Here is a 27981-nt window from a genome sequence, read left to right as displayed (position 1 = left end):
ACCTTTTTTCAGTTTGTGGTTGTTCTCCTTTGTATAGACTAGCTGTTTCAGGCTTGTAGAGGTAAGAATTTGTTACCTTTGTGGTTATTTTCATATTTGCTGTATTACAGCATGATGGTCTTGGTCATGGGAATGAAGTTTTTTGTGATCACTGCAGTTACTGAGTTACATGTTTTGTGTCTGGCTTCTCACAGGTTCGTGCACATGTGGACATAGTATTTTGTTGTCTTTTGGTATGTAGAAATGTATAGGAAGGGTTACCTGTGCTGTGGAAGTCATGTGTGCTTCTTCCTTAGTAGTTCTGTTTCAGTGTATTGTGGGGTTTGTGTGGCGTTTCATGTTTTGTTTCTGTTGTTTTGGCAGTTGTTCAAGGATCCTAGAATTAGGACACTTTCCTGTGTTACGGCAGATTTAAATTATAATACGCGAACCTGACTCTTTGTTTCTACAGTTATTTTTAGCTTTTCTTTTTGCTTGAGTGACTTGAGAAATGTCTGGAGGCAGAGAGGCAGCTATAGCTGTATAACGCTATCCCAAGATGAAACCTGACCCTGGTGCCTGGGTGTCACGTTGGGCTGCATGTCATGCAGTGCTGCTCCAGATACCGATGGCAAAACCTCAGCCAGCTTTTCAGATGTTGTTCATGTGCTCCAGTCTCAAAGCAAGCGTGGCTGTGGCAAGTGCTCTCACATGTATGTGTGCTTCTGAGTAGAGCACTCTGTGAGACTTGCTTTGTCAGGTTGGTGTAGGTCCCCATGCTCGCCTTCACAGTGAAGTCGCAGCAGGCCCATTTAGCACTTGCCAGCTCCTGCCAGTTTCAAGACATCTGTGTGTCCTGGTTCTACAGTACGCCTCCATGACATCGTGCTCATGTGGACAATGGTTATTCTGTTTCTCATCTGTTTTCTGTCCAAAGATGGACTTCATCTGAAATAGAGTAAATATTTTAATACATTGCTATGAAGTGTCTAGTCAGGAAAAACTGACCCCTCTGCAGAGCAGCAGCAGCCTGATTTGTGCAGGTAGGGGCAGGTAGGGCTGTCGTGTGAGCAGTTTGAATGAGCGGTGACCACGAGCAGTGGGGTTTGAGGCCCATGTCTGGGATCTGCGTGGGGCTGCAGCATGAGGAGAAGTGTCTGAGGGAGCACTGAGGAGTGAGGCCATCCATGGAGATGGAATCGCTGGGCCTCGTCTCCAGCTGCTGCACGTACACCTTCCCGACATCCTACCTCACCTTGCTAGGCTGGAGTGATCCAGCTGTCTTCGAAATGATTTTAAGTTTCCTTCAGCCATGCCCCATGTGCACACATGCCTGCACATATGTAGAGTTCATCATCTGAAGCAACAATAGAGAAACTGATAAAAGGGCTAGAGAATAAATATAGAGAGATGACAGGGCCCTAAAGGCTAGTAGATGAAAGATATGTGCTTCTGTGGCTCTTTGAAGAGCTTTGAAGAGAAATTGCTTCTGGTACATCAGTTTTCTGTGGAAAAAGAATTATTAAATGCTGTGAATGCCTTTTACCTATTGTCATAGTAAAGAACAGGTAAGGGTCCCTTAAATATCTCATATGGCCTGTCAAGTAGTTGGTTGTGGATTTTTTTTTTTCCTGTGGGCCATACTACTGTAATATTACACTGTTAAAATAATGGACTCCGTGGACCTGGATGTTGATTGTTTCCTGTCATTACTTTAGAAGTAATAATTGGGAGCTGTTTAGGGATTTTTTTGTTGTTGTTTCTATTCTTTACAGAAATTATACAGTTTTCAGATCCTGCATTAGAGCACTAGTTTGAGGATGTTGTTTTTTTTCTCTCTAACTGGTATTACCTGTCAGAATTAGTAAGGAGATTGGATGAGAATAGAAAAAAAAAATCTGTTGTGTTATCTTCACTTGGGTTTGTCAGCTAAGAAGATAATGTTATTGGCCAATTGGAACTTTAAATACAATTTTAAAAATCATGTTACACGGTGTGAATTGACAGGAAATGTGCAGTTAAATTTCCTATAAACAGAGGATTAGATTCTCAAAGGCTTCCACTTGTTATAATTTGTCCTGTCTAAGAAAAATTCCATTAATATTATGCCTAGAGTTTATCTTGGGTAGAACAACATATTTATTTTCTTAGGTTTGTCTCTCTGTTATTTAGTAAATTTGGCTCACTAGTTGTCTATATATTTTCATCTAGCAGTTCTGCACTATGTTCTGTGTTGTGGTTTTCGAAGAGGGAAGTTCCTGTTTGCACGTATGGCAGATCTGTGTCTGGGAAATAATATAAGCTGTGTGCATCAGCTCTTTTAGAAAACTGCATTGAACCCATGGAGGCTTGGAGACCGGGCCACTTAACTGAAATAATTAAATTTAGCAGAGTGGCTATGGAGTTAAAAAAAAAAAAAATAATAATAATAATAAAAAAAAAAATCAGGGAATTATGGGTAGGAAGGGTTTACAAAAAAAAAAGGTATGACACTCATCAATGATAAGAACAACTGTTTGAGCTTTATGTTACTAATGTTATAAAAATGTTTAAAGACCCTGTGCTTTACGCTTCCAACTGGCTTTCCTGACTGTACCTGCTTTATTGTTTTCTTTTAGAGACATGATACAAAATGCCTGGTATTTCTTCTTACTGGCTTACTGCTGTTCCCTTTCTGCATCTTTTGTTGCCATATCTTCCTGCAAACTTAGAACATGCAAAATGTTCAAAACCATAACAAGAAAAGGCTTACATAAAAATAGCATAAATAAATAAAAATGTATATTTAAAAAAAATACTTTTTTACAGTATCAAGACCTATGCTGTAAATGTTTAAAAAAGCATGAGAAAGTTGTAACTCAAACTTTGAAGACACTTATTCATTGTCTTGAAACTTAAGCCCCAAGCATATGGCAGGGAGGGAAGAACAGATATGGGAAAGTTATGAGGAAGTGAAAAATGGATTTCGGCCTCACTCAGCCTGTGCTGACGGTGAGTGTTATCCCTGGTCTAGCAAGAGCTCTGCACAGCTCCGGTTTCTTGGGGTTTGAGAGTGCAAAGATAACTGGTGCATTGAAAGCAGCGGCAAAGTCCCCAGCAGTGTCTGCTCGGGCTGGGGAGAGGGAGGAAGAGTGCTTCTGCAAGTGCCTCGGCACTACCGAGACAGCCTCTGGTGGAAAATTCAGGTATGAAGGCAACTTTCTCAATAAGTAGCGTTTTTCTAAGCCTATGTTGCTTGTCTTACAGGTCATTTTATTTCCAAAAGAAGTTTGAAAATCAAGCTGGCAGGGAAGTAAACACTTCCCACTTCCTTTGAGAGCTGGAAAGCATCCACCAGTTGCTACGGCTTAAAATCCATGGAAATGATGCTTGAGCTCAACCTGTTAGTTTGGATATACCTTAACCTCATCTTGTCCATACATATTCAAGTGACAGAAAGAAATGAGTCTGCTGAGCAGCTAGAAGAAATGGTACAGCTATAACATAGATTTAAAGGAAAAATATTAAAAAAAAAAAAAAAAAAGGAAACCAAGTCTTAAAAAAACAACTCTAAAATGACTGTTTACTGATGAAGGATTGAAACAAGTGAACAAGTGACAGCTGTTGGGGCATTTAAGGCAAAAGAAAATAAATGTATGAAATTATTCTTCCATATCAAGAATGGTTGTAAATTTCTTTTCTACAAATTAATGGAGACTAAAAAACTCATAGTAGTCCTAGATGCGACTTCGTGCATACGTATGCATGTCGTGGTACATCATGACATGCTGTGACATGTCATACTTAGTCATTACTTTGTGTATGCTTTACTTCTTCTTTTTTTATTATTTTTTTCCCCTCTCCTTAAATAGTAGTTTGAGCTTTGGGGCAAATTAGTTAAATTCAGATGTTAACACCTGCAGTCATTTTCTTTCTCTTCCTGTGGTTTTATTTGCTTCAAGTAATTGTCATAGCCTTGTTACCACACTTCCTGTCTGAAGCTATAGCAAACAGTTACACAGCCAGAGGATATAGAGGTTGACCCTTAAAAGGAACGTTATAGGTGTTTCTTAAAAACAGTAGGCTTTTCTTAACCTACATGATTCATAAGTAGCTTTATTCCAACTGTATCATCCACAGCATGCAGCGTATCCCTCTTTGGATCGACTAAGGTAAATGCTAACCCCCTTTTTGCCACTAAGTGTGAAGAGCTCAGAGGAGAGAGTGTCTGACTTCTGTTTTATCCTTTCTTATTTCCTGCTCTGTTTAACTTTTCTGTAGGACATGAATATTTACAGTATCAGCTATCTCTCTTAGTAACAGAATGTGCTCCACACCCCTACTAACCACGGAGGCAGTGTTTGCACTTACCACCTTTATGGCTGGTATTTAACAGTAGACATTAGTTTCTTTTTTCCTTTTTTTTTTTTTTTTTTTTTTTTTTTGCATTAGATCAGCTATTTTTGAATAAACTTCAGAGTAATGAAAATAACCTAACTGTTTTTCCCTTTGAATAACAATGTATCCTCCTCTTTAGTATTTCATTTTTTTCATACTAAACATTACTGTAAATGAGATAAAATTAGTGTGTACAAAGTATGCAAGATATATGGCAAAGAAGTAAGCAAATAGCTCTGCAAGTTACTGGATCATGAACTGAAACAAGTCAAATTCAGTGTTCAGAAAGTTCAAACTGGAAAAAAAGCAAATAGGTGCATCACCATTGATCACCATTTTGACTTTCTAGTTCAGGTAGAGTAAGTGCATTGTCCTTTCAGCGTGAGCTGTGTGGTGTTCTGCCACTCCGAGCACCTCAAAGCTGTGGAAAGAGCAAAACCGAGGAGTGGTGGAGCTGCTGTCTTCAACTGCATGCTTCAGTTGTGGCGCCAGTGTTGTCCCCTTGATCTGGCAGGTCTGCAGGGATGAACACAGGAGCCCTTGTGGTGTGATTCATTGATCACATGGTGCCATGTTAACAGCTTGATCCTGTGATGAAATAGGGAACTGTCTGTGAGGTTCTGCGTAAGTTTTAGGATCTCCATAAATGTGGCCAGATTTGGGGGTAGACCAGGCTTTGCAGCAACACTTTCTTAGGAAATTGTTGGAGGACTGGTATTACACAGTTTTCTGGCTTGTTGTTGTCTGTAGGTCAGTGTAGTGATTTTCCTTTCTCTTTTGCTCTTTAATAACCAATAATTTGGAAAAGGAGAATTTCCCCATTTCAATTTGTTCTTTAAACAAGCTGCTAGCAGCATAAGAGAAGTGCAAGTGTGGTCCTGTTGACTTCGCAGTATTGATAGCCCTTTTTGCCTTCAGCTGAATTGTTTTTTCTTTCCATTTTGTTGCAGCATATTTATACCCAGTTCTTGGCCACTGTATAGATCACGTTTTTAGCAGAGCGGGATGTATAAAAATCCATTACTCTTTAACAGATACCTCTCAGCCTTTGCTTGCCTTCTGAAGGGTGCAGTTACAGTCAGTTTTGTCCATACTTAGTGGATGTGTTTTCCTCCCCCTGCCATTTTATTTGTAATTGAAAGAGAACATATTGAGAAACAGCTTGATACTGCTGGTAGAACCAATAAATTTAAGGCAAATGTGGCCCTCTATAGCTTATAGAGGAGAAAATTGCATTTTTAAGAATAAACGTATAATCAGAGAAAGTTACTTGTAATCTCTAGTTTAGTTTTGGCATTTGTTAGCTTTTCGTGTAAGGGAGCAGGTCGGTTTTAGAATTATGTCCTTGAGGACTCAAATCCAGCACGATGAGTGCGACTGGGTGGAGAAAATCTTGTGCGCACTCGAGTATTTTGTAACCAGGAAAAGCATTCCAAGCTCAGAGAAGCATGGCCAAGTCTTTCAGTTTTGTTCCCAGGGCTTCAGCTGAGCAAAGCGCTTAAAAGCTGTGGCAAGAGGAAGAGTGCTGTAGATACTAGCACGCAAGTGAGTGGGCCAATCAACAGAGGAATTTCCCAGCCCTTTCCATGTATGTGTTCTGTACAGGGCTGTAGTAGCTGTAGGAAACTTAACCCTTTGTGAAAACAAGAATGTGATGTGTTATATCCGGATCTTGTCAGATCAGGAACAAGCACCAGTATTAAAACTTCAGGAGCTACACATCAAAATACTGCATCGCTTGCCTAACAGGAAGGGATGCATGCAAGACTCCTGCTTATAACTTGTGCAGGTTACGGTATATTAGACTTCAAAATGCTGTGATTTTGGGTACTTGCTTTTGCAATTGCTTGTAATCTGAATGGCTAGAGATAGGGGAGCATTGCTACATTTCAGAACAACTTGGTGCCTGTTAGAAGCAAAATCCTCAGTTTTAAGTAGAGATAAGCTGTACAGTTGCTGGGCAAAAAATGTTAAATGTTACATGTTTAACAGAAATTTACCATGTTCTAGTTCCAATTTTGTTGCATATTAAATCAAGTCAAGAAAAGAATTATGTGGCATGCAAATCCTGAAATTGGAGGGAACAGCAGTGTATTTTCTTGTCAAGTTTTTCTACTGTAGGCTCTGGCTATTTAAGTTTGATCCAACTTTAAGTCACTAGAATTGAGAAAATGATATGAAGTTACCTAATTATGATGTGAGAACTTCCTTAGAGACCTTTAGTGTTTTAAGTTATTTCCTTTTAAGTTTTATACTATTGCAGTTCACACCGTTGGTTGATAATTCCCATGTTTGATTGCAGCTTCTTGACACATACATGGGGTTTAGATGGCCATTTCTGAGGCAGAAATCATCGTCTTAACATAATGAAAATAAATATCAGTACTGTATTAAAGCCTCTTCTTGAAATGAGACCATCAAGCAGAACGTTGTATAGAAGGATCTTTTTTGTTTATTTTCTTCATATCTGTTCAAATTGCTTTGATCTGTGTGATATTAGTGATAAGGAAAGACAGTAAAATATTCTTTTTTTCCGTTCTGACTTTTAGGTAAGAAATGCATAAAAACTTACTTTAAACACTACTGATAGTTCTTTCAAGGATAGGAGATAGACGTACTTTTGCTAGTGTTTTCCTATTTACGTGGTGTTACCACAGCACACATTTGTTTATTGAAGAACCTCTGTCAGCCTCTGGAAAGGTAAGAAGTGGGAAGGCTTCCCAGAGGGTTTGGACTTAGTACAAGAAGGGTGCTGCTGTTTCTTCATATATGCATCACAGCCAACAATCCTGGAAAGTACCTGGCTTGTAGTAGCAGCACAGTACAGTGACTTGGCTTGTGTGCAATAAATTAGGGACGTCATGGCTTACGTATGTCATGTGTAGGGAACTGATGAAGGCAGCAGCAAAGCATGACTGCTCTGCCAGACAAGCAACTCATGCAAGCCACTCAGTGTGTATACAGATACGTACATAAGGATGTCGCTTGTGTATCCCATGGGGTATCCAAACCACTTCACTCTGTGAAGAGCTGCATACAGAAAGCAATGCATAGGTATGCACATACAAAATTTCTACGAATGAAGATGTACCCATATTTAAAACTATTAAGGAGTATGTGACTTTTTCCGAATATTCTTTCTTTCATTTCCATTTCCCTCCAAATACTTGTATGATAGATGGCAAGATAAATGACCAAATGGAAATCTCGCTGGAATTTTTATCGTACTCTTAGTGAAAGAAACCAGGTTGGAGATTAACCAATTAATGTTAAGTTAAGGCAAAGGAATGGTTGGAATCTGGAGCCTCAGTTGTTCCACATGAAGAATTTTGAAGGTTTAAGGAAACAGTTTCAAACTCTACAAGTAATCTCCTATTTTGAAGTCAATTGTACATGAAACAGCAGGATCAAGAGAGAAGGCAAATGGTCTTTGAGTTAACCAAGTTTGTCCTTTCTGCAGTTTTTTTCCTTGGTATTTAGAAAATCATGCTTTTTGTTTGACAGCTGTGCTACGAGGTTGGTGTTAATTGTATTTAAAACTTGCTTTGTAAATGTGTTGTGTAATTTTGCTATGAAGATACATGAAGTGCCAATAGGCAGAATTTCCTAAGTTAAAAGGATGTATGTGTGGTCAATTGTCACCTTCAAAAATGACATTAGAAAGTTAGACTCAGATCAAACCAAGATGGCTGCCAGAAGATTGGACACCGGTCCTCAATACTGCTTCAATTAGCAAAAGCTGGAATCTAAACCTCATCTGGATTTCTGTTAAATGCCATTTGGAGTAGTCATTGTAGAAATAAGCACGTGACTTGTTTGCTGGTACCTCTTCACTCTCAGTTCAGGATACCACCAAGAAATCACGGATGTGGGTGGCTCTTTGGGAGTACGAAATTCTGTATCTTATTTCTTTTTGATATAATGTTCTTCTGTTTTCAGGTTCACTTAACGCTAGGGACCAAAGAAGCATACTTAACACTTCCGTGGTGCTGGGACCAACCTGCTGAAAGAATACTCTGAAATAATTTTCTAACTTCACCGTCTTCACCTGGGACTAATTTGTCTGTCTTCAGAGAAAAGCTCAAGAGAGAAGAAGAAATTCACATTGGAACAGTTATAAATAAATCTATTTAAAGAACTTACTACCTGGAGATACGTTTACAGAAGTCAAGTCCTGCTTTTCATCTGCGTACACACTTCAGACTGTAAACAATGAGCGAGTTCTGGTTGTGTTTCAACTGCTGTATTGCAGAACAGCCTCAGCCTGTAAGTATGAATATCAGCACCCTGTTGTTTGTAATTAACTGTATTGCTCGGACTTTCTGTTTTTGTTACAGCTTTTTAAATTAGTGCTCTTTGACCAAACTCAGTGAGAAGGGGGGACAGAAAAATGTCTGTTCTACATGGATGCCACATACATATCTTCCTATCCTTTATCTCATTTCTATCCAAAGTCTTTCAAATGCAAGCCGGTGTGTTTGAATTGAAGGGGGGGAAGGGAAGGAGGGAAGGGTGAAGAGGACCTAACTTGGCACTGCAATATCTGCCAAAATGCAGAAGGAAATCTGGACATGTCATGACTTCTGTACTGTATAAGGCCTGTCGTGAGGTGTGTCTGGACAATGGTGAAGGAAGGGAATAGTTCTCTTAAGAAACAGCGTGAAATCCAGTACACCTTAACTGAAGTCAGGCTTTCAGACTTAGCTGCTTTTTTAATTTTTAGATTAAGTCTTTGGAGAGTGAAGGGATGTTGTCGTGCTGCGGATATTTTTGTCAGGGATTTAGAATGTCTCTCGTGTGGAAAAAGTACACAGTGAACAAAAGAACATTTTAAAGCATACATAAGGAAGAAAGTACAGAAATACTTTTAGGTTTCTTAAACTAGCTTTAGAGTGTGCATTAAGTCCAGTGCTGTGGGAGAAAGTCTGCCTGCTTGAGGGTGGAATTGACAAGGAATACGGTTAGCACTTGGAGAAAAAATCATTGTATTGTGTGACATCCAGATCAAGCTAAATCAATACATAGAAAGGACAGTCATCTTGCAAATATGGCCACTGAAGCTGAATTGCAATAATTAAGAGAATCCCAGAGAGAATAGAGTAAACTCACACTAATATGCTCAGTTGATATTTGGCTTCAGGGAAGCAAAGGGATTTAAAATAAACTACCTATCTGATGACTTAAGAAAAAAGCTGATAGCAATTGACCTTGCTCAGTACCTGAACGATCCTTAGGTGTTAATGCAAGTATTAGAAATTTGACCATTTTAATTTCTAACAAATAAATACAGCTTTATCTCACTCTTAGTCCGGTAGGGTTGAGAGAGATGAGGTCTCAGATACCAGCATGAGAAGTTGCAGTCCTCTCCTCCTGCCTGAATGCTGTGCAGTCCATTAAAATGCCATACATCTATAGCCAAAATTAGTTGCGTAGTTATTTGGATTATATATTTCAATTAAAAATAGCATGACTTTTAAAATCTTTGAGATATAAAATGGCATATTGGATTTGTTTACAAGAATCTTCAGTCTTACTCCTTATTAAAATCTTTATTCAAGCTTTATGATGCAGTTAAGCTATTGCCCATAAAATACATGGCGTGCTAATGCAGCATGTTGTAATCTGTGAGTCACAACTCATGGAAAGGGCAGAGCATATACTTTAAAAGTGGAGAAGAGGGAAACAACCCATTTTTGTACACTTCTGTTGATCCGGTGGTGTGCATTTGCTTGGAAAACTAAAGCCGTATGTTTTTGAGATACAGATAGCACTTTGCAGAGCATTGTTCTTGAAATCAGATGTTCAAATGTTCAATTGAGCCTGCTCATTACAAAGTGACGAACTTCTTCAGGACAGGTCGCAGGAAAAAAATCTTTGTGGGCCTGCCTGGTTGTGCTGTACCATGGGTCCTTAGCTGTCCTTCCACCGGACAGCTTCTCTGCTCATTTTACAGCGTGCTGCTCTGTTGTACAGCCCTTATTCTGCCACACACTGTTGCTTTGAGTATTGAGTCAGATACAAATGCACCTGAATAAGTACGTGAATATTTTTTTCTTTGTGACTCGTAGCAATGCATATACTATTAGTGTAAGCAAACTCGTGAGCCAGACAGGTGGTAAGGAGATGGTTCAGGAGACTCTCGTGCTGAAAGACATGCTATTTTTTCATAGAATCGTAGAATCACAGAATATCCCAAGTTGGAAGGGACCAACTAAGGATCATCAAGTCCAACTGCTGTTCTTTTGTCCTATCCAAGTCCTTCTTAAGACAATTTCTATACTTTACATTTTTATTACTTCTTATTGTTCAATGTATTGCAAAATTTTGTGAGTATGACACTGAGGCTCATCCAACCATGCAGGACCTTCTGCTTTGCTTTATTACAAGGGAGGCAAAAATCACAGACTTGCATAGAAGGTTCTTGTCCAACCCTACCGTACCTTTAGCCTGTTGGTGTAATCCAGTCCAATTTCTCAGGAGAAATGCATAGTCTGCACAGTTTATCTCTTTCATGTGCCACCTTTTATTTTACCTCCTGCACCTCAACCCTTTCGTGACCTCACTAACAGTGTCCCAGCTTTCACTTTCAAGCTCAGCCATAAAGCATGCTCCTTTTGTGGAAGGCGTGATGTGGTCTTGCAGAAACACCAGAAACTAATGGTGTCTCAGAATAATACCTGAAAGCAGCAAGTTACTTGATTTGCTACTTATTCTGCAAAAAGCTTAAAACATTCTTTTTATTTTTAAACTTACATTCTCTGAAACGTGATTCTTTTCTCATAATCTTTGTCAAATGCCTGTGCCTGGGACCCCTTTAATGTTATTAATATTGACATAAATGTAAAGGCTCTTAACTGGATCAAAAAGAAAACTGAGTAACTGCATGTGTTCCTGTGTTATTTGTAGCTTCCATTGAGTTAAGGTCTGTTCCACCTCTCTTGAAACCCAGGATGTGGGAACAGAGTTCCTTCTGCTTTATTCTGGCAAAGTGCTAGCATATCAAATGAGGTGTCTTGTGTATGGCATCTCCTTTCTTTTCGGCTGTAATGGCCTTAAGATAAAAAACACGTATGTGTACTGAGTCATTTCAGTCAATTTTACAGAAGACTGTTATTCAGACTGCACACAAAGACATTTTCTGGGTCACTTCCATTACTTTGTAGGCCTTCTAGAATTGCAGACTGGTGCTTTCCAGGTCTTTTCCATGGTTTTGAACTGTGCCTTTGCAGATAGATTTGTAAACTTTATTGCAATAAAAACACATTGCTCACCAAATTTCAATGGCATCATCTCTCTAACAGCATACCCCAGAGCAGTACACTAACAGTCTTGTGGTATATATTAGTGCACTTGGGGAGGTTCCTTAATTAAAAGGCAGTATTTACATATTACCATCACCAATCAATCAGATTTGATTGAAATGTATCACTGTGCAGTTACAGCCTCTTTCTGTCTTTTGTCAAGGCTAAATGGATGCAATGTGTTGCCTTGAAATGAAGCAGGGGCTTCTTGGAAAACAGTGCTTTACTCCCTCTGCTAATGTTATTTTGGTTGCTAAATATTCTTCTCAATGTTTCCAAGACTGCAGTACTCGTAATATGATCATTAAGGAGACATGTTTGAACATGAATCTGTATCACTCTGAAATAGGATGATAAATGGAAGGAATGGACAATGCAAAGAAACAAAACTAAATAGTGATAACAGTTGAAGAAAGTATGTTCCTGTGGGTGGTTTAAGTCTTGTTTTTTAATACCCTGCAATACCCCCTTAGTACCCCAATAGAACGCTGGAAGGATGCAAACAGAAGCTGAGGGAAGGTATTTTCATACCAACCTCTAATTTTCTCTTGTCAGATTTTGTGCTAACGTATTTCAGCACAATGAAAATTTCAAACAACTAGCTGATTTCATCTGTTTCCATAAGGTGATAAGGAGGCGATATTAATCTGTTGAAGAAATAACTATGCACATTTTTTTTCTTGGTTCTTTAAATAGCCTGAAATTAATCTCTTATGATCTGACCCAAGCCCTTTTTTATTTTGAGAAGAGTAATACTATGTGAATGCACCAGGTTTCTTACGCTTCCCACAAATACTCTTTATAGGTTCTGTAAGCTGATCTTGCACTCTCCAGTGATGTGATGAGTGTTTCTTCCCATGCATCCTATGTGCTGTAGTCCTATCCACTGCTGTGTTTCGGTAAATTCTGCTAAATCCCAACTACCAGATGCATTGCTCGATAGCAGGAGTTCAGTGAGCCTTTTGTCTTGCAGATTTCCATAGACGAACGTGGCCTTAGTTTCTTTCCTAGGCTAAGCTCGTTGCTTACACCAGGAGCCTGTTTTTTTTCTCCACTTTTTTGTTTCTGTCCTGTCTGTTTTTAACTTGCAAAGTTAATTTTTGGTCTGAGAAGTCTTTGGTCACAACCTGGTGCACTCCCACCTAATTTGGGCCACCGCCCAATACAATTGAGCTCTTTATTTTTCTTTGACCTTGCATTAAAATTATTGCTCTGCTATAAAAGAATAAAGTGTGCTTTCCTCTGTCTAGCTCTGAGTTTCCTTCTCCAGTTAATTAGTTTCTTTGTTGCTTCTCTCCTCTTTAGAGGTTTTTACATTTTGTCAACCTCTTCTTATGGTTTTGCTGAATGCCATGCCATAAATGCTTAAAGTGGTTAGGAAAATTTCTGTCTGGTCTTTTTTGATGTATGGAATAGAATTGACAGACCTGGATTTAGAGTGAGAAAGCCCATAAAGGCAGGGGAAAAAAAACAACTTGTTTTCGCATCAGGCCAATCTTGTTTGTTATCTCTGGTTGAGAGATTAAAAAATGAAAGTTGGGCAATTCTGAGAGCTGGCTTTCTGCGCAAATGATTTCAAGTTAGGTGGTAAAACAACTTCAAAACTTCTGCTCTTCAAGGCTGTTTTCAGTGGTGTCCAGTGCCAGGACCAGAGGCAATGGGCACAAACTGGAACACGGGGTTCCCTCTGAAGATCAGGAAGTATTGCTGTGCTGGGTGGGTGACCCAGCATTGTCATGGGTTGCCCAGAGAAGCTGTGGGCTGTGGACTCCCCCTCCTTGGAGCTCTTCTCAAGCAGCCTGGACATGGTCCTGGGCAATCTGCTCTGGGTGTCCCTGCTTGAGATGGCCTCCAGAGGTCCCTTCCAGCCTCAGCCATTCTGCCAATTCTGTGAAAGTTAAATTGGATCAGTCAGATATACTGGGTATTCCTGCCTTAGCATTTCTGAAAAATACTCTGTTCTGGAGACTTGCATAAGATTATTTTTTTTCTTTTTCTTTTTCTCCCAGTTTCTAGGGAGAAAAAGAAAAGTAGATCAAATTCATGTTAATTAGAAGAGGTGGAATAATTTTAATATGCTAGCACACATGACCCATGTAACGAAGGAACACTGCTGACAAAAACTGACCTCCTCACTGGTGATAATGGGAACAGTGCACATACTGCTGTATCTATTGACTGGTGGCATAAATTATCTTGACACAGGTTACTTAAGGAAGTTTACCATCGATATATAGTGTCAGCTGTAGCTGTTTTTCTAGAAAAGGGGTTCTGTCTATAGCCAGGGGTCCATCTTACCACTGCAGCTCTCAGTAAATTGGGCGCAGTAAAGATAATTAAGCATTCTGTATGCGTAACAAAATGCAGAATAAATCACCCTCGGTGCATAATAAATGAGATGTTTGCTGCTGAAAAAAAACACTGGGTCAGCTGCTCCATTCAATTCTGCCATGTTTCTCAAGCACAGGTTCTGACTCAAAATGACCAAAACGTTCAGGCCCTCCAATTCATCAAATTCATCCTACCACATCCAGTAAGCCTATGTAAGACTTCAGACGTAAAAAGTGACAACTCTGCAGAGCCCTCAGATTTCAAAGTTGTCATATTGAATTATGTACTAAGCTGCCAGTTTCAGATGTTTGAAATTCCTTCTTTTTTGCTCTTCAGGGATGTTGTAGAGCTAGCCTTAGGGAACACCTTATTAAAGGGGGGCAGAGTTAAATAAGCAGCAAAATACTTAGCTTTTATGTCTCAAACCTGATTTCTTTGTGCTACTCTTAGCCTGATGGGGCTGCTTTAGATTTTCCTTTCAAATTTAAATTAGTCCCCACACATCTTGAAATCTGTTGTGGTGTTCGAGTATAAAACCATTTACAAAGAAAACAAAAAAGAGAGGCAGTATTCTGCATGTATGTATAACTCTCTGCATAGAAATTAACTGAATATTTTGTGATACTCTATTATGAATAAAGCTGTGACATTTTTAGGAGCTATTGGAGTTAGCTGTATCAATGCTATTTATTTAATATAATGCCGGTTGATGGGATGGAAACTAGCTTTTTTGAGGGGGCAAAAAAAACAAGAATGATGCCAGTTTTCTGTTGATGAAAATACGTTATGCCATTATCAACATATTTGAAGAAGGATGTAATATGTCTTTTATATCTACAGTCTCTGTAGAGCTCAGGCTTTCTGCTTGAACTCAGGAGGGAGTAGATAGTATCCTTTGATGTGGACACCAGAGTCTGTGTTTCTTTTTAAATCTCCATATTTATTTATTTATTTTTTTTAAGTGAAAAGACATCTTCAACAGCAAAACCCAGTATAAGTCATTGACAAAAGGAACTGCCACAAGAAATGATTGATGCAGTCTAACAAAAGTTAATAGTTTTGCAGCCAACGTTGGAGAAGATGCTGAGGCATTTCTGAAATGAACAAGTCCAGAGCAATTTCTCTTTTTTTTTTTTTTTTTTTTTTTTTTTTTGGAGGTTGAAAATGCAAGAGCTCTGTTTTTGGCGTGCCTTATTTTTTATGCTTGGAAATTCAGCAGATTGTTTCCCCTCTTCTCCTGCTTTCCAGATTGGAGCAGGGTGAGTAGGTAACCTGAAGACAGCAGCATGTAGTTTTGAGAGGTATTTCTACCTGCCAACAGCTAGAGGCAGAGGTAACTTGCATGTATAGTGTGAGAGATTTATACGTCCACTGACTCCAAATGAAGTATGCTTTGTGTTAATGAACAGAGAGATAAGTTGTTGCCTTGCAGCTAAGTGTTCAGCCTTTTACCGTTAACTATTTTCATACAAAAGGGAGTGCAGAGTAGAAACTTCCTCTGCAATCTTACTCTATTTTTTTGTAAGTCTTCCGTAATGGATCTGAGATACTCCATTGGAGATCATTCTTAAAACCAACATACAGCTGACAAAATATAACTCACAGGACATGTGTTTTAAATGGCTGTTTTGAATATCCCCATGTAACCTTAAATTTTGAATTACTAACACTAACATTTCAACATAATGGAATTTGTCCTTTTTCAGACTGTTTCCTCAAACTTTTGGCTCTGAAGCTCCTGTCATGTTTCTTGCTTATGTGAGACATGCATGATAGCAGAGTTCCCATTGAATTGTATTACAGCTATTTTTCAAGTATCCTCAGAGATTTACAAGGTACTCCTTAAGCCAGAGACTTTAATGCATAATCGCTTGCAATGATTTTCTCAATTTTTCAAGTCAACAGTTCAGAGTGATCAGCTAAGACACTCTGAAAGCAAAGTTCTGAGTTGATCTCCCGCCACTGAGCAAGGGGAACAGAGGAGTGGAGGCTGAGCAGAAAACAGACTGATGCAGATTTACGGAAGTAATACCTCTCAGGACCATTCAGTTTTGCTTTTGGGTTTCAGATAATTTTAGAGTTATTTAACTGCTTGGGTGTACCCTCAGGAGAGTTGTAGTTTACAGTGGCTGAGAACAGATACCATTTCTCTTTGTCTCTTCCCCATCAAATACACCTGTAACACCCAGTGATTTGTAGGCATGCTGTGCACTGAGAGTGACCTGTCTTCTGAAGAGAATGGCTTGCGTGGAATTCTTCTAAATACTCCTCGGCTGTTTCATCTCTCTTGTTGCAATTGTAATTAGCTTGTTCAGTCTCAGAAAAATAGTGTGGTTTCACAACACACTGTCTTCAGCGCACACATGGTCTTCATAATTGGTTTTGTTTGTTTTTTCCCCTATTGCCTGTGGTATGGCTGTTTTTTAGTACGAGTGTAACCTTCCTTCTTGACGAGTGGTTTATTGCAAAGGACTAGCCAGTTCGTACGATGCATACATTAGTATTGGGGTGCTGTCAAATCACACTTTAATTTTGCCTTATCTTTGACAGGCCTGCACTAGGGTTTTGGCACAAGATGGTTTAGAGTTGGCATTTGGCTGCCTTATAATGCAGAGGAATAATTTGGGACCAAACTGGGTTGTCCCTGGGTTGGGCAGGACCAGCACTGTGGTGGCATGGTGTGGCACTTGACACACTTGTGGCTCTGGCACCATGGTGCTGGGCCTCACGGAGTGGCAGCCTGTAGCTCACTGTGCCACCAGCACGGCCAAAATATATGGCTCCTGGCTGGGGGCTGCTCCCCCCGCTTCACCATGGGGTGTGCTGTGGTACATAGCTGCCTGGCTGCACTGCCCTGAAAGAATTTGTGGCCCCTGAAGTCCTCCTGCTTCAACAACGACAAGGTTTCTGTTGGGCCATGACTGTGGTGACAGCTGGCCTGAGGTGAATGAGCTGGAAGTTCGTGGTGGTGTCTTCTCCTGAGCTCTGAGTGCTTCACATCGTGTCCCCGCTGGAAGCCCCAAGCGGTGCCACTGCTCACGAGCTCAGGCCTGACTCAGCTGTGGGGTCAGTGTTATCCTTGTTCCGCATCTGGAAGATGCGAGGCCGGTTTCCTGGGGAGCTGCGTGGTAGTGAACAGCAACCCACCTCCTTCCGATCCTCTCGTCTTAAATGAACAGAGAACAGAAAAGCTGGCTGGGGCGTGCAGGAGGAAGAGATGTTAATTGGGAGGTTACGCCAGTATGATGCAAATTTAGAGATGGTATAACTGTCTTTTTGAAGACCCTAAAGAGATACAAGCTTTAATAATTATCTTTACCTCATTATGTGTATTTGCATATACCTTGTGTTTTGGGGGTGCTTTGTCAGTTTTGAGAACTGAAATGCTGATGCTATCACGAATTAAGTTCCCTGAAGAAAGCACACTTGGCAGTGTTTGGCTGGGAACTAAAGTTGTGTGTGAAGGGAGTGTATTATTTACAAAAGGAAATTACTTTTTATGATTCATAAAGTTCCTGGAAACTTAGGTAGCTTCCAAGCCAAATCTATTCCAGGTAAATTTCTTGAAAGACCCAAAAGTCTACTTGCAATATTAATATAGGGTACGTTACTTAACTCTGCTTAGAGCAAATATTATTTGCTTGGAATGCAGGTTTCTGTACTCCAGCAACTTAAAAACATTTAATGCCTAGGCTCCAGGATGATGGTTAGATACTGTTTAGCGACCAGTGTTAAAATGGGAGCAATGAATCCTGGTAGGCACATACTCCAACAAATATGCTAGAATATGCATGTGTGTGTGTGTGTGTTTGTAGTATGCTGGACTGCTTATGGTTGTGCTTGTATTCAGCTGGGCAATGCTGAGCTTCTGAGGAGAAAAGGAAATGCCAAAACAAGAGCAGGCATGCTGATCTACAGAAAGCAGGCAAGATAGCTTCACAGGCCCTTTTATTCTCCATAGAAAAGTATCAGATGCATGTTTTTCTTCTATGATATCAGAATTAATCTTTGAAAATTAAATGGCTCGTCGATTTGTAATGCAAAGGAAGATTTTGGGGGAGGATGGAAAAAAACAGTTGTCTGTATACTTAAGAATGTAAGGAAGCAGGACTTAGATCTGAGAGAAAAATTAGGGGTACTTGATTATTGCTTTTAAAAGCTGTGTTTTAAATCCTGTCAAAGATGAGTAAGCCCATTCTGCCATGTGGATATCATCTTTTCTATAAACTAAACATGAAGACACTGCAAATCTTAAAACACTGCAACCAGTACTGGGCTGCAATCAATAGTGAGTACGAGGAGCATCAGGACTTCTTTTTTTACTGAAAGTAGTGCAGCTTAAATGTAACGGCAAACGTTTATTCCCACTAGATTTTAAAATGGATGATGTAAATTATAGATGAAATCTGTGTTTTGTTTTTTTTTAGATACTATTTATTTGTTCATTTCAAACAGCTTTTTATATCTAGAGAGATTACTTAAAAGGCAAGAGGAATTTCTGAAGTACATAATGCTTGTATGAAATAACTGCTTAGTAGCATCAGGCATACTATTTCACAAGTATGAGGCCATCTGATTATCCTTTGAAGACAACAAAATTGTATGCTGATGGTATGAGGTTTCATTTCACCAAAATGACGCTCTGTAGTAAGTTTGTCTCCTTCTTGCTTGTTCTCCCTGAATTCGACACCACTGCAAATATTTATTTCTGATTAGTCAGTATGAATGGAAGGCCATACATCAGTCTGAACCATCTTACTTTTTATAATAGGAAAAACAATCAAGTAATTACATTACATAAAGTTATATAATAACTTACATAATTTAGTGTTCCAGAATTGTTTAGCTCACATTATTCCTCAGTGAAAATGAAAGAAAAATGATACAGGAATAAGATTATTTTGCTTGTTTCTTATGTCCTTGTATTATTTTTTTAATGTAAAAAGACAGGCAAAACTTGTCCTTGCACGCATGCTCTGAAAAAAACTCTAAAACCTGTTTTCACCATATAGTGGTTTGTTGTTTAAGAAAATGTACATCGAGCAATCTGCTTTTACAAGGAGACACCTTTGAAAATATGTAAAACTTCCAGATGCCAGGTCTGCAAACTCAGTCTAAGTTCGGAGTCAAGCTGAGTCCTTTTCCCACACTGGCACAGTAAGTTTTCTGCAAGTAATCGCTTTGCTTCAGCTCATTGGAATTTAGTAAATAATTTGGTCATGCCCAAGAAGGAATAGAATTCAGCATAGGCTCTTAGCCACATTGGCCCTGCAGGCTTTGCAAGGGTGAATGTTTTTAGCAATTTATTTCTTACAACCAAACTCAGCAGACACATTTATGTTCACAAAGTGTAAGACTAGAAATGCTGCAGGATGCAGTAAATGTGGTACGGTTCATGCTGTAATTGTTCCCCAGCCATACCTAAGTTTTATGTTCTGTTTATGCTTGTTCACTTGTTTTAGTTTCTTAAATAAACACGTTCTGTAACTATATGGTCTCAGAACACAGAGGAGTGACCTTGAAGATGAAGCCTGCAGAGAAACGAAATTGGAAAAGGCAGATAGGTTTGTTTGGCTTTCTCATTTTTTTTCTTAATGATTCCAAAGAGGGAACGTTGAGAGCATTGGTGATAGCATGTGTCTCTCTACTTTTTGACTTTTTCAGTTTTTCAGTTTGCAGCTGGAAAAAAAAACCCTTTGTGCTGTTCTTAGAGGAAAGATGTAGGTGCTTGCCCTTTGGTTTTAAAAAATATTAGATTAATAAAAAGTACTTAGAGATTATTTGAATTTCCAGTGTAATGTGTTCAAATTAGCACCGTAGAGCTTACGAGATGGTTGTTTAAAATTGTCTAGAATGGTGTCATAGAGCTGTGGTCACTTCTGAAGCTGTAATGTTTGTTTTTCCATAAAAGCTGCTGGTACATAAACCAAGTATACATTGTTTTTATAAGGATAAGCTTTTAGAGTTTCTGTAAAGCTATATAAACTCCCCCTTTTCATGTGGGATTTTAAAAGAGCTGCTGCAGATGATTTAGGACAAAGGAAAGTGAGGGAATTGCCAGAAGCTGAAGTGGCAGGATTCCTTAATACTGCTATGTCATCTTCTGGTTAGGCAGCCTTTGGGATCCTTTACAGAGGGAACTTGTCAGTCAGGTGTTCTGTGCAGTGAGAATAGCCGGCATCACTTCGGTGAAATTCCTGCCTGGATGTCTGTCAAATGGCAAAGTTTACAGACATCTTTAGGGGATCAGGACAGAGGTAAAAGTCACTCAGATAGAAAAGAGCAAGGAGCAAATGCAGCAAGGACTCTTGAGAAGTAGGCTATGGGCTGGAAGTGTCAGTCATCTGAAAGGGTGAAATCCCTCTGGCTCTCTGTGTCTGTGTGTTCATTTCAGCAGGTAGTGAAGAGACAGATTTTGAGTGCCAAAGAGAGAGCAGGAAAGATGTGAAAAGGGACCACCACAGCCTTCTCAATTTTAAAAGTGTTTCTATTGTGCTGTATCTGAAGCAACAGGGTGAAGAGGCTCTAAGAAGCTCTCTGTAGGCTACCTGTAAAGTGGCTGCCTGTGCTTCAATAATACCATGCCATACAAGTCAGATGCTGGCTGTGAAAAGTATGACTTTTCATGTTGTTACATTTCTTTTTGTCCAAATTTATTTTGATATGGTATGCAGGTGTTCTTACTCTAAAATGCTGAAGCTATCAAGAAGCCCATTGTCCAAACTGGCTTTGGATCTTCCCAGAACCTCGGTGAACCACAGTGAAATGGCAAAGTGCTCTTGCGCAGGGACTGTGGATGGAGGTGACACATTGAGACCATGCAGGGTGGAAAACGAAGCTCTTGCACGTCCCTGTGCCTTGATTATGGAGGTTTATTTGAGTGGTGCAGTCTGGTGACACTGTGGAGTAGGGATCTCATAAAATCATCTGATACAGTAAGAATTTGGCAGTTTTCATGATGGCTTCGTCTGTCGAAACCCAACTTTGTATTGGCACAGCTGCCAGAGTCCACGTGTGTGTTGGTAGAGGATACCTGGCTATGAAGCAGTGTGGTAGCAATGAGTTACCTTAGTTGCTGTTTCTCCGTAATTTAGAAACAATAGATATTTTCCTACCAACAAATTTGTGTTTGTAACTCTAGCTGATGGGAAGATTGAGTTGCGTGCTTATCTTTTCAGGTATCACATGGTTCCATTTTCTGAAGAGGAAAGGGAAAAATATTTACCATAAATAGTCTACTCTTACTGTTATGCTCCTAGTTTGGAAATTCCCAGCCTGCAGCTCTGTAAAAAGCCTGCTTTTGTTCTGTTTGTTTATTGCTTTTTCTCCTCTCCATTCCCTGACTTTTGTTGTTGCTGTTGTTGTTGGACTGCCAGTGATCGTAAATCTGTAGCCATTCGCTGATGTTTGTTGTGCCTTGGTTTTGGTAGAAGCTGAGCCCATTTGTAGAACCAGGAAGCAATTTCCCTGAAATTGCTGTAGTGGCAACTGGAGGACTTGGAGATCCCTGTGGTGCTTTGTGTGCCAATGCTCAGCTTCCCCTCCTGACTGCTGAAGAACCGTGTTCTCCCATTCTGTCTTCCTTAAGGTCCTGAATGCAGGCTTATTCTGGCAAGACCGGGTACAAGGCCAGGTATTCTGGCAAGATCAGGTACGCTAAGAAGGCCACGATATTTCCTGAATTTCTGCAGTGCATCCAACTTCAGAATTGGCAGTAGTAGGTGAAAAGAATAGTATCAAAAAGTATGCACAGTAATGGGAATCTGGCTCTTGCAGTGATAAATATAACATAGGTTGTTTAGTGCAGGTGACCTACAAAACCAGGAGGGGTAGATTAGCCACACAAAGAAAAACAAGGAATAGAAGTAGCAAGATTTTTCTGAACAGTATAAGCAGCCACAGCCGCCTCTGAAAAATGATGTGATTTGGATCCTACTTTGAGTCTGACAGTAAACTCTGAATAATGTAAATATGTGATATTTCATGCTTAACAAAATCTGTGCATCTCAATGCAGCTAGTAGGTGCATGAGGAGCTATTGCTGCTACACCTGACTACAACTTTTCACCCAGGCTCTACTCTTTGGAAGAGTAGAATTTGACAAGTAAGTTAGTAATATGGGGCACCTTCTGACTTGATGAAATTTAAGTACTTAATGACTGTTTACGCTCCAAGACCTGTGGAATTGTGGCATGCCTCAGCTAGACTGTACAAAAGTGCCTGTACATGCTTGAAATTAGTGTTTTCCTTTTGACAGGAGGTTGGACAAGGCAGCAAGGACTCCTTTGCTTTGCTGGGGAAAGCAGAACACTCCTTGAAAAGGACTTCATTTTTGTGTTCTCTGCAATGGGACACCATTCTGCTGCTACCTCCCTGAACAACTGCCCTTTCATCTTTTTTGGAAATTTGCCACATAGAGAAGGCACCTATAGGTGCAGGCCTTTGTTGCAGCTTGCTGTCAGATACTGTTTCAAATGTTGAAAGATGAGCAGAAAGCTGTTGGGGCTCTGAGTGCAGCTCTTGATTCAAATGCTTCTTACGAGTTGCTGGTAGCATACACTTACAGCGGTGCTTTTATCTCTGCTACACGTGGGCTCAGCATCTAAGCAGTCCTAAAATACCTACTGGACCATCCGTTGCTAAATTGCATCGGGGGCTTGTTGTGTTGTTTTATTTTGTGCGTAATGCCATCTTGTCCACATGCACTACGGGGATCACCTTTCAAAAGCATGACTATTTCTCATGGTGTGGGTAGAACATGGGAGGCTGTTCCTGCTTCCTTTGTGTAGGCTGTAGCTCCTTTTTGCTTTGACATTGTAAGAGCGACTAAAGGCAGACTACATGGTAATGTATTATGGGATGCGCCTCTCTAAGTGACTTACCTGTAGGTGAACAGGTTTCCAATGCCAACAGTCACATCTGGGAGCTTTGCAGGAGCCCTCGCAGGAGCAGCAGTTGGGATGGCCATTGAAGCAGATTTGTGACTGCTTGTTTATGAATGCCTCTCCCAGCTGCAAAACGGGGTACCGGAGGCTGTGTGACAGCGCTTGATGCTGATCAGGTACCAGCTTGGGGTGCCACTGGAGCAGTAAGGACAACGCAGAGATCATAATTTCACACAGGTGAAAAATAACAGCAAGGAAAAATACCAATGGGAGGATTGCCAGAAAGGTCAGCAGTAAGCAGTGTGTCTCATGGACCTGGCATGTGGAGGAATTAATTTTCTTAAAGAATTTGTACACAAAAAAACAAACAAACAAAAAAAACCACCTTTGGTAAAACATCACTGTTGTAAGAAGTACAGTAATACCCTAGAAAACCAGGTGACTACTTAAGTCTTTCGGTGAATATGTATATAATCGAACAAGAAGGTGCTGATATTTGGGCAAAGAATTGCCGAGCTTAGGAGTTGACATTCACAAAGCTGATGAATTTGCTGTGTTTGTGGGTGCTGATTCTTGAGGATATTGTTCTCAAGTATTGTGGCTTTGTGACTTGTGACTGCGGCACAAGTACTAAAGCTTCCACCCATGAGTCTTACCACTAAAAGAAGTATCAGTGCCATAACCCCAGAAGATCCACCTTCTCCTTATCATGGAGTTACTAGGAGTTGGTTGCAGAGGCTTTCTGAGACTACCACATGTGCCCCAATTCATTGTCATAGTCAAAGGTGGATCACAATGTGCAGTTCACGAGTGCTGCTTGCGAGCACATATTGCTGTTTTTAGGGCTGTCCCCTTCACGGAGGCAGAGGAAGTGTTAGACTTGGAAAGCGATTGGTTTTGTATTCAGACTGTGACCGAGGATCCTGTATCTGGCAGTGGCTATTACCTGTTCAGAAGCAATATTTCAGTTTATTTTTTCTCTTACATTTTTGTGTAACAGAGTTTGGTATGTATGTGTAATTCAGATTTAGAAGAGCATACAGAGACAAGTGTACATACAAGCCTTCTGTACTCCTATATAATGTAATGTATGTCATCTAATGCATCATGTGTACTTCTGTATAGATGCAAATGCGTGCAGACACCTGCATGCGGAGGGCATAACAAACTTGCTTAAATTAGACAGCTATCTGTAGAAATTCTCAGAGGATTTGCAAGCGTGAAATACAACTTCATAACAAAAGAATTTCAATACGCAGCACATTTAAGGACACCCGAAGCTTTTGTTTGTGTTCTGGTTGGTGGGGGTAATGCTCCTTTGGCTGAACAGGAGGGGCTTCGTGTTGCAAGTCCTGACACATTTCCTCTGGAAAGCTGCAGCTCTCATTGTGCCAGGTCACCTTTTAAATATTTTCTGTGTTCTTTTTGGAAATGGTCGGCAAGTGAAAAAGGAGAGAGGGATTAACATGATGCATGTCTCGGTGTGCTGTTATCAGGACTCCGGGATCTGTTGTTTTAAGAGGCTATGAAAAATACGCAGAGAGCTTGTATTGTGGTGTATTTTACATCATTTGCTTAATCTACCTCTCTTTATTAATGTTCCAATTTTGATCACTGGGGAGAATATACCACATCTGTGTTACAACAAAGTCAATTCCAGCTCACTGCATTGGTCTATATTCTCTCTCTCCATCACCATCTGAATTTAGAGACTCGGGGAACAAGCTAGGTGTGAAGGGACCTATGGATGCTGTCTAGTGGAAGCCCCCCCCTTGGACCAGCTTTCTCAGAGCCATGACCAGCTGAGTTCTGGAGATCTCCCAGGATGGACACACATTTCTTGGGTTCCTGTTCCAGAGTTTGACCACTACCTAGCAATTTATTTATTTATTTATTTATTTATTTTTGTCAGAATTTTCTGTGTTGCAACTTGAGGTCCTTGCATCTGTCACTGTGCAACTCTGTCTTTCTTCACATGGTGGAAGACCAATAAAAACCACAAGCAGATGTCACTTCTCGTGGATGAACAAACCCACTCTTTCAGTCTCCTTGTATGCCACATGCTGCCGAATTTTCGTCCCTCACCTGTGCCACAGTTCTGGATTCGCTCCAAAAGCTGCAGAGATACAGTTTGTTTCCAGCTGTGGGGTGGTAATAAGCACTTGTTCCAAGCAACAGCTGACAAGCTGGAAGTTATGCCACCTGGCAACTGCAGGAGAAGAGTGCATTTTATATGCAAAGATCTGATTTTTATTGAGATACCACAAGCCAGTATCTTGACTGGCTTGTTCTTTGCATTATGTCCCGCTGTTCATACAGCTGATGAATGGCCTGCTACTCTGCACTCAGACAGCACAGTCTGTCTAAAGATGTTGAAGAAGAATGTTTGCTGTAGTAGAAAAACCGTTATTATCACAGATGACTGTTGCTTTTTATTAATTACGTTAGAAAGGCATTAATCACTAAGCAATGGAAATAAACTTATTGGAAAGAAGTTGGTAAAATGTGGCAAATGATAAATGTCATCTTAAAATTGTGGCAATATGTATTTCGAAAAGGCAAGTGCTTACTATCCTTATCAAGCAATGGATTCTGATTTATTATATCACTTAAGGTTTGTCTAAGCATCTGGAATGAAACAAGTTCCCTTTAATGTGAGAGCTAAACATGTTTCTTGAAAGACCTATTGTCTTTCAGAGTCATTTGACCTAATCTGGCAAATTTTCCTGTTTATTTAGAAAACATAGGCTACAATTGCCAGTTTTATCATCTGATGACTAACACCAGTATAATATAAGAGAATATTGTGTAAACAGATCAGAAAGTGCGCACTTCAAAAGACTCAAGAAGGCGGTAAATACATTTCAATTTGCTAAAGAAAACAGCTTAAACTATTTAAAGAAATATCTCTTCGATTTTTTGTCTCAATATCCTAACTCTCCTTTAGCTAGAGGAGTCAGGCAGCATCTTGGATTTTCTGAAAACCTGATGAAAGCTGAGTGTGCTGGAGGCCTCCTGCTTATCTCTGTTGCTCAAGAACTGTCATGAAAACCCAAGCTGATTTTCTTCTTGCCTCTAGTCTGACAGAAAGCATAGTTTCCTAGGATATGTAAGCAATCAAGACTCTCTAAGTAATCTGCTAGAAAATGCCAATGTAAGTGACAGAAAAATCTGTTGTAATGGTAACAGCTTTGGAGTTTTGCAGTTGATGAAGATTGTGGTACTCAGGACATTGGTATGCCGTGCTTAGGTCCTAAATGTTACCGCTTTAGAATAAATCTATCACTGAAATACAGTGGTTTGAAGGGATTGGTTGGCATTTTTATTTATTTTGCATGTTACCTTACTTAACTTCTTTGCTTCATTGCTGTGGAAGAGCTGTTTTTGAACATTGAAACACTCTTCAGACCCGTGTAGCTCCTTTTGACGGGGGAGCGTTAGGAGCTCAGACACACCGCTTGAGCCGCAGCCTGTTTTGAGAAGCAGAGCCCACACGCTGCTCTCACGTGTGACCCTGCTGTGACTGGTAGGGTTGTGCTGTGCTCTTCGTGCTGGTGGACGTGGCCTTCCTGTGCACGGCCGACTATTTTGGGAGCAGAACAGCATGTGTGTGGGAGGGCAGAAAGCCACCTCTACGTGGTGATCTGATACTGCCTATTCTGAGAGAACACCTAGCTCTTCGTGTGAATTAGCTGCACCATGTGTAGGATCGGCTGGGTGGCACTGCATAGGGACCCTGCTGCTTTTGCTGTTGGCACACTCTTCAGAGCAAATGCACAGAGAGGAGAGATCAAAGAAGAAAAAGAAAATGGAGGGTATCTTTGCTCTTTGAGTTTCTCCTCTAGGAGCCCAAATTCCCTATCTTGAAATGATTGACAAGCTTGCCTCTGATTAAATCCTTTTCTTGGTTTTATATCTTAGCTTTATCTCTGGTTAGTTTTGCTTTTGAAGTTTCAGCTGAGCTCTGGAATACAAAGCTAGGATACAGCTCTGTTTCAGAAGAGTTATATCGTAGAAAACTTTAATAGATCACTTTGTCTTCAGGGAGATGCTTTGAAACTCATATCTTGATTGCTGTGGACGATCCCAGAGAGCAGATTAACAGATTAAAAGCTTGCTTTTTGCATTGGGTTAGCCTAAAATCAACACAAGTATGAATGGTAATAGAAACTCTCAAAAAACTATTGCCATTTGAGGGCTACTTGTGGCAGAAGGTCAAGCACAATAGCTCTGACCACTGCCCCCCCCCCCCTAGATCTGATAGTTCCTATTTCAAAAACAGTTCAGCAAGTTGCATTCTTTCCTATCACTGTCATGATAGCCCGTCCGTGCGGCGTGGGATTTCTGTGTAAACTAGCTCCCTGTCATGAGAACAAACGCACTGCTCAGGTAGAGAGGAGAACTAGCAGTACAGCGTGTTCCTTGCCTGGGTTTCTCATACCTACCATGAACATGGCAGTTGTGGAGGCTGTGTTGGGATTTATTTTAGTTTATTTTACTTTATTTTAGTGAATCTTGGGATTAGGATTGTTTCCTCGTGGAAAGATGCATGACCTATAACTCCGTTAGTGTGGCGTGGATTTGAAGATGTGGGTAAAAATGATTATGGTTCATTATGTTCAAATTACCCTGCTGTTACTTAAAAGCCAAGCTCGTAAAGAGCAATAGTAGAGAGTAAATTGCTTCCTACTGTATTAAGGGATTCCATTATAATCACTGAGATGGCAGTGGTGGAGGAGTCTGAAAAAATGATCCTCATGTTACGGAGACAGGTTTAAAATCTGTGCAACTTTCTGATGTCTATTTTTTCAGTTGGTCTTTTTCATTCAAAAAGAGCAAAATCTGTGGAGGTAATAAATGCACGTGGTCATTCTCTGACCACAGAAACTCATTCTGCAAAGGAGCCCTCCAGCTGGATCATTCATTTGTCTGTTCACCAGGGAAAGTTTCCCAGTAGGGAGTTAGCAAGTGAATTTATTAAGTCTTGATCTTGGCTTCAAAGAGGAATTAAATGTTATCTTCTTGCCAAGAGAGATAAGCTTATTTTATGACAGTAGTCCTTTAAGAAAAGGGAAAAACTTTTTTGTTTGTTTTAGCAAGGTTCCTGAG

General features: G+C 40.1%; 1 protein-coding gene across 7 annotated transcripts in view; it reads left to right on the top strand.

Moving 5' to 3' along the window:
* CDC42SE2 (CDC42 small effector 2) overlaps nucleotides 1-27981 on the top strand; it is a 79833-nt gene that overhangs the window by 37952 nt on the left and 13900 nt on the right. For 5 of the 7 annotated variants that reach the window (XM_084503181.1, XM_084503177.1, XM_084503175.1 and 2 more), the window contains one exon: nucleotides 8296-8622. In XM_084503181.1, the coding sequence (XP_084359307.1) occupies nucleotides 8569-8622 (54 nt within the window). In that variant the 5' untranslated portion in view covers nucleotides 8296-8568. Of the gene's footprint in view, nucleotides 1-2997; nucleotides 3165-3270; nucleotides 4131-8295; nucleotides 8623-27981 lie in introns of those variants that run through there. The other 2 variants (XM_084503180.1, XM_084503179.1) reach the window with 2 other exon arrangements.

Source organism: Aythya ferina (genome assembly GCF_964211825.1).
Source record: "Aythya ferina genome assembly, chromosome: Z".
Classification (NCBI taxonomy): Eukaryota; Metazoa; Chordata; class Aves; order Anseriformes; family Anatidae; genus Aythya; species Aythya ferina.
Note: the sequence above shows the minus strand (reverse complement) of the source record. Positions and strands in the feature narration are given on the sequence as shown.